The sequence below is a fragment of the Chiloscyllium punctatum genome, chromosome 5 (assembly GCF_047496795.1).
Source record: "Chiloscyllium punctatum isolate Juve2018m chromosome 5, sChiPun1.3, whole genome shotgun sequence".
In the NCBI taxonomy this organism is placed as follows: domain Eukaryota; kingdom Metazoa; phylum Chordata; class Chondrichthyes; order Orectolobiformes; family Hemiscylliidae; genus Chiloscyllium; species Chiloscyllium punctatum.
Window position 1 is genome coordinate 3,271,995 of NC_092743.1, and position 12,411 is coordinate 3,284,405.

A 12,411-nucleotide genomic window follows, 5' to 3' on the forward strand; every position below is an offset into this window, starting at 1 on the left:
CTCTGCTTTTAACAAAATACCATAAGATATTGGAGCAGAATTGGGCCATTTGACCACCGAGGTGGCTCCACTATTTGATCATAGACAGGCAGGAGGCTGGAAGAACACAACAAGCCAGGCAGCATCAGGAGGTGGGGAAGTAGACGTTTCGGGTGTAACCCTTCTTCAGGACTGGGGATGGGTGTGGGGGTGGGGGCTGCAGATAAAGGGTGTTGCAGGGTCAGAGTGGTGAAGCGGGGATAGGTGAAGACAGGTAGAGGGTATAACCTGGTTGGTCAATGAGAGGAATGAATCAGGTTGGTGGCAGTGAGCAGTGGAAGGGAGTGTGGTGCTGGGAAAGCACTGCAGGTCAGGCTGCATCTGAGGAGCAGGAGAATCGACGTTTCGGGCAAAAGCCCTTCATCAGGAAAACATTGAGTTCTCCAATTTCAAATAACCTCCCTTCCCATCCCCTGACTCCCTCCCCAGCCCCTCCCTTCCACTCCTCCCTTCCATTTTGGATACCATCATCTGCAGGGGTTTTTTTTTTTGCCACTATTTATTTGATCTTGGCTGATATGTTTCTCAATCCTGTTCTCTTGCTTTCTCCCCATAACCCTTCATCCCTTACTATTCAAGAACCAATGACACAGTCTCCAAAGGCCTGTGCAGTAGTAAGTTTCTTAGATAAGCCACCATCTGGCTGAAGAAATTCTTCCTCATCTCCATTCTAAAAGGTTGTAAGTTTACACTAAAGCTGTGCTGTCGGATCCTACCTCTTCTACTTGTAGAAATTCTTCTGTGTCCACACTGTCCAGGTCTCTCGGTATGCTCTAAGTTTCAGTCAGATCTCCTATGTCCTTCTAAACTCCAAAAGGTACAGATCCAGAGTCCTCAACTGTTCCTCATGTAACAAGCCCTTTATAGAACATAGATCGTTTTTGTAGACATCTTCTGGACTCCTTCCAACACCAGCATATCCTTCCTTAGATACAGAGCCCAAAACTGCTCACAATATTCCAAATGCAGTCTGACCAGAGCTGTATAAAACCTCAGCAGTACATCTTTGCTCTTTTTTTTTTCTAGCCCTCTTGAAACAAATGCTGACATTACATTTACCTTCCTAACTGTCACCTTCATGTTAACTTTAAGAGAATCCTGAGGGAAGACTCAAATTCCTTTTATGCTTTAAATTTCCTCAGCCTTTTCCCATTTAGAAAATACTCTGTGCCTCTATTCTTCTCATTAAAATGCATAACCACCTTGTATTCCATCTCTCAGTTCTTTGCCCACTCTCCGAGCCTGGGCAAATCCTTCTGCAGCTTCCCCACTTCCTCAACACCACCTATCTTTGTGTCATCTGTAAAATTAGCAACAATACCCTTTGTCCAGATCATTAATGTATAACATAAATGGTTGTGGTCCAAACAATGACCCTGCAAAATTCCATTTATCACCAGCTGCCATCCTGAAAAAGACCCCATTATCCGTACTGTCTGTCTTTTGCCAGTCAGCCAATCATCTATCCGTGCCAGTAAATTGCCCCTAACACCATGGGCTCTTAGCTTATTTAGCTGCTTCCACTGTGGCACCCTGTCAAAGGCCTTCTGGAAATCTAAGTAGATCAAGTCCACTTGCTCTCCTTTGTCTAACTCCTTATTAGGTCTTCAAAGAATTGGAACAGATTTGACAGGCAAATAAAATCTCTTTACACTAAAGAAGACAACTTGAGCTTATACAGCATCTCTTCAAAGCTAAAATACTCTAACCCAGGGAACATCCTGATGACTCTCCTCTGCGCCCCCTCCAATGCAATCACTTCCTTCCTATAGTATGGTGACTAGAACTGCACACAGTCCCTCAGTTGTGGCTTAACCAAAGTCCTGTACAGCTCCAACATAACCTCCCTGCTCTTATAATCTGTGCCATGACTGATAAAGGGAATTGTTCCATATGCTTTCTTAGTCCCCCTTTTATTAATCTGTCCTGCCAACTTCAGGATTATGTGAAAGAGCATTCCAAGGTCCCTCTGTTCCTCTGAGCTTCCACATATCCTGCCATTTACTGAGTACTCCCTTATCTTGTTCGTTCTTCCAAAATGCTTCACCTCACATTTAGCAGGATTAATTTCCATCTATCACTGATCAGTCCATCTGATTAACCTGTATCTATCGTCCTGTAATCCAAGGCTTTTGTCCTCACTATTTACCACCTGGCCAATCGTTTACATCATCCACAAACTGTCTTTTATATGATGTAAGTAGACACACTGTGCCCTAAGGTAGGGAATTCCATGATTTTGGCCCAGTAACAGTGAAGGAATGCTAATGTATTTCCAAGGCAGAATAGTGAGTGGCTTGGAGGGGAACTTGCAGGGGGCAGTGTTCCCATGTACCTGCTGCCCATGTCCTTCTAGATGGAAGTGGTTGAGGGTTTGGAAGGTGCTGTCTGAGGAATCTTGATGAGTTGCTGCCACATATGTCGTAGATGGTACTCGATCACCACGCATCAGTCACAGAGGAGGAAATGGCAAAGATGGTAGATGCAGTGCCAGACAAGTGGACTGTTTTGTCCTGGATGGTATTGAGCTTGAGTACATAAGTACTTAAAAAGGAAAATTTTACTATAGGGATAGGCGATAGGGAACAAAAAGAAGGAATGAAATTAATTGGCAAGCACCATGGATTGATTTGCCTCATTCAGTGCTGTATGATACGGTGATAGGACTGTGTAAAATACTCATTCCTCTTTGCCCTACTATAACCCAAATCTCTCGCTGATACTTTAATTTCTTCACTATGTTCCAGTTTGCCTGTGGTGCAGCTCTGCTTAATACTCAGATCCCGCTGATGCTGGGAGATCTAATGAATGGTCTTGTCCAATGCCTGCGGACGAACCCAGCCTGTTACCTCAAGGCTATGAAGATGCCAGCTATAAAATTAATGATTGCCTACACTCTGCAGGTAAGACTCAGCAAGATGCCACTGGGTTTATACTTTGAGTTTACAACTCCTGGTGAATACATTTGATAAGGTACAGGGTAAATTCAGACTGTTGAAGTACTGGCACAAGGAGTGGTTAATAGGGTTTATTACAGCAGGAGGAGGCCCATTGATACTGCTGTGACCCATCGACCCTAATCCATCTTACCCGCATTTGGTCCAGAGTCTTGAATTTCATGATCTTTTAAGTGCTTTGTGAGACATTCCACCTCTACTCCAACCCAGGCAGTGCATTCCAAATTTCCACCATCCACTGGTTGAAAAAGGTTTTCCTCCAATCTCCTCTAAACTTCCTGCCTTCACTTTAAAATTTTGCCCTGTCATTATTGACCCTTCAACCAAGGGCAACAGCTGCTTTCTGTTCACCGTTATTCCCCATATAGTCATAAAAGTTTACTGTATGGAAGAAGGCCACTCCAGTAGCCCTCCAAATTCATCACTTCCAAATATATATTCCTTTTCTTGAGACTGGCTGTCAAAGTGGTTTTCCCAATCCCGTTCCATACTGAAGCCCTTCTGCATGCCTTTTCTATCTCCTGATTTATTCTCATCCCCACATCCTGACTACTGCTAGAAACAACTCCTACTGTACACGATGTCTATCAGAGTCTTTTTTTCCTTTGTAGTTCCTCATCTTTACCCACACAGGTTCTACGCCTTCTGATTCTAAATCACTTTTTAAAATTTATTTAATTTCATTTCTTACTAACGAAGCAATTGTGTCCCTTGGTAAATCTGCCTGTCTTTTCGATAGGCCATGTATCCTTAGATATTTAGTTTCCAGCATTGATGCCCACAACATTGTACCTGCCAATTTCAATCTGTGCTACATGTTCATTTACCTTGCTTCATAAACAGCATGCTTTTAAGCACAGCACCCCCAGGACTGTGTTGACTGCTCTCGTTCTTATGGTTGTCATCTTATCTGCTCTTCCTGAAGTTAGATTCTTGATCTTTTCCATCCTCTCTGTCCTATTACTTGTTCTGGAAACTATAATAACCTCTGCCGAGCTCTAAGCTCCACCCACCCAGCACCAGTTTACCCTTTTCCATAATTTCCCTTGTGACTGATGCCCATATAAAGCCCTAATCACAGCTCTAGTTATGTGATTAGATTAGATTCCCTAAAGCGTGGAAACAGGCCCTTTGGCCCAACAAGTCCACACACAGACCCATTTCCCTATGACTAATGTATCTAAAACTATGGGCAATTTAGCACAGCCAATTCACCTGACCTGCACCTCTTTGGACTGTGGGAGGAAACCAGAGCACCCAGAGGAAACCCATGCAGACACAGTGAGAATGTGCACACTCCACACAGACAGTTACCCAAGGCTGGAAATGAACCTGGGACCCTGGGACCCTGGTGTTGTGAGACAGCAGTGCTAACCACTGAGGTTTTGGTCCCAGCATGATTCAGCTGGAGGCCATTTCATTGGAACAGCTTCCACCTCCTTCCCCAATACTGATGTTAATGTCCCATGAATTCAAAACTGTTCTTCCACCCCAATGTCTTGCGTATTCCTCTTTAATTCTATTGACCCTGTGCCAGTTTGCTCGTGGCTCAGGTAATAATCCGACGATTATTTCCTTCTTGGTTCTAACTTTTAAATTTAGCCCCTCGCTGCTAATATTTCCTCAGCAAAACCTCTTTCCTCTTCGTACCTGTGTCATTGGTATCTATGTGGATCCTTCACCCACCGATGCCCATCACCTCACATTTATTTGGATTAAATTCCATCTGTCACCGATCTACCCATCTATTCAACCCATTTATATCTTTTGACAACCTAAGACCTTCTTCCTCACTCTTCATTATCCTGCCAATAATCGTATCATCCTCAAATGTACTTATTAAGCCCTCCAAATTCTTCTCCATATAGATTAAATATATGACAAACAATAGGGGACCCAGCTTTGATCACAGTGCTACATCACTGGAAGTAGCCTTACTCAATATCTAAATGTCCTGTTTCTAGCCTGGGAGTTTTTGATGGGGACAGTATTGTGGGAACTTTACTTTCAGTTTAAAGAATAAGGGCAGCTTTACTGTGTATCTAACCATGTGCTGTACTTGTCCTAAGGAAGTTTGATGCAGATGGTGTTGATGGAGCTTTCCCTTCAGTTTAAACAAGCAGAGGGAGCTTCACTTTTTGTTTGTAAGAGTAGAGTGGGTATTAATCTGAATCTGAGATTGTGAGCCACTGATACGTCATTTTCAAAGTGCATGTTACTTCAATTTCTCAAAATTCTGCCTTCATTGAGTATGATATTTCAAAATACAATGTGTTTGTGAGTTTTGCTCTGGTTCTGGACTTAATGCTACATGTGCCTTGTGCTTTTAGGGAATCCTGACTTGCTGTTACATCACTCTCCTGTCCAGAATTGGGGAGCGAGTTGCTGCCAACTTGAGGAAGGAATTGTTTTCAACTCTGCTCAGGTCTGATCTTTGTTGAGGCACTGAAGAGATCGCTGTTGTTGTTTGAAATTAAGATAAAATTGTAACATGCTCTCTACAAATCCACTTAGGTGGCCAACTGCCAGTGGCCATGCCTGCTGTTGCCTAGTCTCCCTGTGGACCAAGATTTTATCTCAGAGATGTGGGCCATAGAAATGTAACAGAGTTACACAGGATGTAATAAATAGCAGGGATTATGGAAAGATTTAATCCGTGAGTACTTTTGCCAATTTTCAGACTTCCCAACATCTGAGCCAAGAAAGTCGAGTGCTTTTCACAGTGATAACAATTATTTTTCTTTACCTGGATGAATGAATTATTGATTGAGAGTTAATGGAATTAGGAAGGTAAATGAAAAGTTGGCCTCTTTTTACAAGGAGATTCCAGCATGAGGTTAAGGAGAGTCTTGTACAATTGTACACAGCTTGGTGATGCCACATCTTTAATGTTGTGTGTGGTTTTTGTATTCATTTTTATGGAAGGATATATGTGCACTGTCGTCAGTATAGTGAAGGTTGACTAGATTGGCCCCTGCGATGAGAAAGTTGTCTTATGAGAGACTGAGTAAATTGGATTGATATTCTCTGGAGTTTGAAGGAATGAAAGGTAACCTCAATGAGACAGATAAGATTCCAAACAGGCTTGATAGGTGAGACAAAGTTTTCTTTTCTCCTTTGCTTGGGAAAACCTAAAACACACAACAGTCAATGGATAAGAGGTCGAGCATTTAGGACTGAGATGAGGAGAAATGTTTGAACTTTTGAAATTCTGTGTGTGTTTCTTTTTGAGTCTTTGGAATTCTTTAATCCAGAGGGTTGTGGAGGCCATCAAAGAGTGTATTTAAGGCTAGGATTGACAGATTTTTGGTCTCTCAGCAAGTTAAAGCCTGTGGAATGTGCAGGAAGGTGGAGTTGAAGTGGAAAATCGGCCATGACCTGTTTGAAAGGCAGAACAAATTCTCAAAGGGCTGAATGGCCTACTCCTGCTCCTAATTTTGATATTCTTATGTATTGCAAGGTGAAGTATATTCAGAGGGCTGGAAGGCTTCCTTCCATTCCCATTTTTAGTGTCTAAATACCTTTTATTGACTATACACAGTAAAGAATCCTATCAGCTTAATTTGTACTGTTCAACTAAGGAGAGATGCAAAAGATATAATTTAAACTGCTACCATTGATTTTGCAAAGCCAAGTTTATGTTCAACAGATTTAATGGAACTTTTTCAATTAAGTGATTGGATAGGGAAATGAATTGACTGAAAATGCAAAAGTTAGATGGCTCAGTGGTTAGCACTGCTGCCTTGCAGCACCAAGGCACGGGTTCAGTTCCACCCTCGGGCGACTGTCTGTGTGGAGTTTGCACATTCTCCCCGTGTCTGCGCGGGTTTCCTCCGGGTGCCCCAGTTTCCTCCCACAGTCCAAAGATATGCAGGTTAGGTGAATTGGCCATCCTAAAGTGCCCATTGTTGGGCCGAAGGGCCTGTTTCCGCACTGTAGGGAATCTAATCTCGAACTGGTGAGAAATCCTAACCCTGATGAATTGTTGAAAAATATAATGCTGGAAAAGCACAGCAGGCCAGGCAACATCCAAGGAGCAGGAGAATCAACGTTTCAGGCAAAAGCCCAAAGAAGGGCTTATGCCCGAAAAGTCGATTCTCCTGCTCCTCAGATGCTGCCTGGTCTGCTGTGTTTTTCCAGCATCACATTTTTCAACTCTGGTCTCCAGCATCTGCAGTCCTGATGAATTGTTGTTTGGTGAAGGTATCAAGAGTATGGAAGAAATTTGGGTCAATGGGGTTGAGCTACACATCAGCCATGATCTAATTGAAAGGCAGATCAGACCTGAGGGGCTGAGTGGCAACATTTTTTACCTCCTGTTCCTGTGTGAGCATTTTCATAAGCTGGTAAGAGTCTCTATTTGTTTTTAAAACTCAAGCTCATTTAATTCTTCTTTAATGGCTGAGTCCAGCATTTGTTGCACATCTCTAATTGCCCTGAAGAAGTAGGCAGGGTGCCACATATTCTCAAAGGAAATATAGATGCAGGAGTAGAAATTTCTTTGACAGTCAAGTGAGGTTGAGGTGTTGCTTGCACTGGAGGAGGGATCAGAAGTGGAATCCCCTTCTCTTCCCAGAGTGGGAAATCCTTGTGGGGTTTGACAAGCTGGGAAATGGAGTTCTACTCCCTCGGAATGCTGAGTTTCCAACCCTTGGGATGGGAAATACCCCTGCCTGTGGGGTAGAGAGTGGAGTACCCTGCCCCTTCGTGATTGATTTTGCCCTGCTCAGGGGGAGCGGCCGACCCCACCCACAGGGGACTGGTACCTCATCACCCACCAACAAGGTCAATGCTGAGAGTCATTTCTGTGAGTGACTGTGGATTTATGAATTAATTTATTGGAAGAATTGCTTCAGTTCAAGGGCTTTTTCCTTTCTTGTTGTGATCACAGGCAAGACATTGCATTCTTTGATGCCACTCGAACAGGCCAGATGGTGAGCCGCTTAACTAACGACATTCAGGAGTTTAAGTCCTCCTTCAAACTGGTGATCTCTCAGGTGAGGCTGCAGGAATCTTCTATAAAAGTTGCCAATAAATAATGTTGCTCTTTTTTTTTAAACCCCTATTTTCTCACTTCATTGCTACTGAGGGAGCACCGCACTGTTGGAGTTTCAGCGCTGAGGGGCCACCGCACTGTCGGAGGATCAGTGCTGAGGCAGTTTACTCTATCCCTAAGACTAATACTGTACAGTCTTGAAAGTGTTTGCTGGGAACAGTGTAGAAGGAACCTTTCTGTATCTAACCCTGTGCTGTTCCTGTCCTGACTGTGTTTGATTGGGACAGTGAATCAAAGCATTTGAACATTCTTACTTCGTGCTTTAACTGCCTGGCTTTTTCTGATTTGAACCCTAGGGTTTGAAGAGTGTCACTCAGACAATTGGCTGTTTGGTTTCTCTCTACTTGGTGTCGCCAAAGCTAACGAGTCTAATGTGTCTGGTGATGCCATTTCTCGTTGGAACTGGAGCGTATATAGGCTCGTACCTTCGGAAACTTTCCCAAAAGGCACAGGAACAGGTATAATAGAGAGAGTGAATGTTTGTATGATTATTTGCAAAGTATTCAGCAAGTACAAAGTGAAGGGGACTGGGAGTAGGTTAATCAAATTCAAAGATGCAGCTGAGGGATTAGGGAATCGGTCAGATTGAATGGGAGGATGGAACTTGCTACAAATCAGTACCTGGGTTTAATGAAGTACAGGAAAAACCATTGGATATTCCTTTTGATTCCTTCTCAAGATGTACATATTGATGGCTAGACCAATATTTATTACTCACCTATGTTTTCTCTGAAGAATGTGGTAATGAGCCCATTGAGGGTTGTATTACTTGCCTTTGTTGAAATGAATTCCCTCCATGGGAATACCGTCCTGTATTGTGTGGCATTATCACTTTATAAAGGGAACAGACCCCGAACCAGTAGCTCAAGTTTGGGCATCCATGAGGTACTGTGGGCGATCAACAGCAGCAGAATTTTACTCCAGCACAGTCTGTAACCTCATGATTCAGTTTATCTCCCCCACTTGACCATTACCAACAAGTTAGGGTATCAACCTGCTGCAAGAGGGCATGCCAGGAGCAGCACCAGGCATACCAAGAAATGTGGTGTCAACCTGGTGAAGCTACCAAACAGGAGTACTTGCATGCCAAGCAGCATGAGCAGCAAGTGATGGACAGAGCTAAGCAATCCCACAACCAACAGATCAGAATTAAGCCCAGCAATCCTGCCATATCCAGTTGTGAATGGTGATGGGCAATGAAACAACTCAATGGAGGAGGTGATTCCACAAATATCCTCATCCTCCATAATGGGGGAACCCAGCACATTAGTGCAAAAGATAAGGCTGAAACATTCACAACAACCTTCAGCCAGAGCAGTAGATGTTCCATCTCAGCCTCCTCCAGAGGGCCCCAGCATTACAGATACTAATGAAGTCAAAAATAGCTGAAGGCACTGCAAAGGCTATGGGCCCTGACAAGCTCCTCCAGTACAGTTACAAGACTGGCACCTATCCTACCAATGTCCTGTCTACAAAAAAGCAGGACAAATTGAACCTAGTCAGTTACTGCTCCATCAGCCTACTCTCGATCACGACGAAAGGGGTTGTTGACAGTGCTATCAAGCAATAGTTGCAAACAAATTTTCTGTTCACTCATGCTTAACTTGCATTCTGCCAGGGACACTTGGCTTCTGACCTCATTACAACCTTGGTTCAGACATGGACAAAGGAGCTGAATTCTAGAGGTAAGGAGAGAGTCCTTGACATCAAGGCTGCATTTGACTGAGTGTGGCATCAAGGAACCCAAACAAAACTGGAATTATTTCTAGCACAAAAGAAGATAGTTGCAGTTATTGGAGATTGGTAATCTCAGCTCCAGGACATCTCTGCAGGAGTTCCTCAGGATATTTATTTCTAATCGCCCTGTTCAGAGATGTTATTGATTACTTTTGGAGCAGGGGGGACTTGAACCCAGAGATAGAGACACAACCACTGCTGTAACAAGAGCCCTTAGTACCACAGGAGGGTGTTCTGGACCCAATAATCTTCAGCTACTTCTCTGGCTTTCCTTCATAAGGGGAGGAGATGGCTTAGTGGTTTTATTGCCGAATTGTTAATCCAAAGACCCAGATAACATTCGAGGGACCCAGGTTTGAATCCTGCCGTGGCAGATGGTGGAATTTGAAAAGTCTGGAGTTAAGAATGTAATGATGACCATGAATCCTGGAAACTGTTGGAAAAATGTTCACTAATGTCCTTTAGGGAAGGAAACTGCCATCCTTACCTGGTCTGGCCACAGCAATGTGGTTGACTGTTAATTGCTGCACGCGATGGGCAATAAATGCTTGTCTAGCCAGCAGTATTCAATCACAGGTTGAGGACAAAAAAAGGTCAGTAGCCAAAAGGAACCATCCTGCCTGTAGTTACTCCTGGCTCTTAATCCCAAGAACTCAGCTTCTGGCACTTGGCAAAAGGCACTCCCTCCCCAAGACTCACTGACTTTCCTCACTGCTGACTGATCTTCCAACTACAGGATGTTTCTCTCCCTCGCTTTCTGCTCCCAGTTTCCCTAGTCAACCTTCTGGCTGTAAACCCCATGGGAGAATCAGGTTGTGATTGAAGGACTGTCTCCTCAACTTTTTGTGGAGGGAGTGTGGGTGATTTTTCTCTGAATGGTCACCAAGAACTAGAGACTTTCTTGGGGTAAATCTGTTCCAACAAAGATTCATATTGGGCCTCCCCACACAGATGCTACTGGAGCTATGAGTTTTTCTAGCACTTGCTATTTTTAATTTCTAAAAAGCTAAAACTGTGTAAATTTCCTAATCAGACTAAAAATTCCCACATGCGTATCGGAATATGCTGGTATCATCGTTCTGGCTTGTAATCATGTTTCCAGAGCTTGTACCTTGAAAACTTTGCTTGAGTAATTACTGTTCCTGTTTGACTTTTTTTATTCCAAGCTTATGAAATGTAACAAATTTAATTCCCAAGAAGGACCTTGTACTCTTTAGCCCAAATAAAAAGAAGTCTGCAAGCTTTACACCATGCAATAGACCAAAGCTTAACTTTTCATTGTATTAAACTAAGACAGGCACCCTGGATTACATCCACAACTTCTTATTTCAATGCACCTAAAAGTACACTAAAACTTTCATCCATTTATTACTATTAGAAACATACTCACAGTTCCAATCTCCACAACACTCATTGAATTTAACAATACTTTTGCTTTGGATAAAAATTTTAAAACTTTCAATAGAAACCTCTTACAGCCATAAGGAGGAAATTGACAGACTTCACATTTTTTAAATACCCCTGAATGTTGGAGCTTGTTATCCCTTTCCAGAGGAATCTTCCTAGAAGTTCCATTAATGCCAAACAAAGCAAAGGCTTTCCAACAACTGAAACAGACACTTCATCATGACGTTCTTAGACCAATTTTGCTACAACTTTATACAGAGACACACACATTAACCATGTAACATTAACTAACATAAACATATAGGATTCTGGATTAGTGGTGCTGGAAGAGCAGAGCAGTTCAGGCAGCATCCAAGGAGCTTCGAAACCGACGTTTCGGGCAAAAGCCCTTCATCAGGATCAGAGCACAGAAGGTTACCAAATCACTTCTGGGCACTGGCATGCAGACACAAAGAACAGTTGCTTAAATTACACAGAGAAACACCCACAAACAAGTCTGTTGCTTTTTTTTTGCCATTTCAGCACAGTGGTGTTGAATACAGTGGTGCTTCTAACTGAATCCTGACTTATCATTCTCGAACTCCTATGCAGGTTTCACATATTTCTTACAAGCTGCTCTGTGGACAGCTGCCACATGTGGACATCATCCTCTGGATAATTCACTCTGTTTAAGAGTCCGGAGATACTCTCCCTATTTTCCTTCAGCTCCTGGCTGCTCAGGAGAAATGAGTGGCACGGTGGCACAATGGTTAGCACTGCTGCCTCACGGCGCTAGAGACCCGGGTTCAATTCCCACCTCAGGCGACTGACTGTGTGGAGTTTGCACATTCTCCCCGTGTCTGCGTGGGTTTCCTCTGGGTGCTCCGGTTTCCTCCCACAGTCCAAAGATGTGCAGGGCAGGTGAATTGGCCATGCTAAAATGCCCGTAGTGTTAGGTAAGGGGTAAATGTAGGGGTATGGGTGGGTTGCGGGTCGGTGTGGACTTGTTGGGCCGAAGGGCCTGTTTCCACACTGTAATGTGGTTGATATGATCTAATGATCTAAGAGGGCGGCCTTTGTAAAGATGAGGCGTGAAGGTTCAATAGGGGCGATTGAGAGTTATAAGGTAGCCCGGAAGGACCTGAAGAGAGAGCTAAGAGCAGCAAGGAGGGGACATGAAAGGTCCTTAGTTGGTAGGATTAGGGAAAACCCTAAGGCTTTCTATAGGTATGTTAG

General features: G+C 43.4%; 1 protein-coding gene across 1 annotated transcript in view; it reads left to right on the forward strand.

The window, feature by feature from the left end:
• Positions 1–12,411, forward strand: part of abcb8 (ATP-binding cassette, sub-family B (MDR/TAP), member 8) — a 59,537-nt gene that overhangs the window by 14,311 nt on the left and 32,815 nt on the right. Inside the window, exons 3-6 of the mRNA XM_072569638.1 lie at positions 2,787–2,942; positions 5,327–5,421; positions 7,888–7,993; positions 8,349–8,510. Coding sequence (XP_072425739.1) covers positions 2,787–2,942; positions 5,327–5,421; positions 7,888–7,993; positions 8,349–8,510 — 519 coding nt within the window. The remainder of the gene's footprint in view (positions 1–2,786; positions 2,943–5,326; positions 5,422–7,887; positions 7,994–8,348; positions 8,511–12,411) is intronic.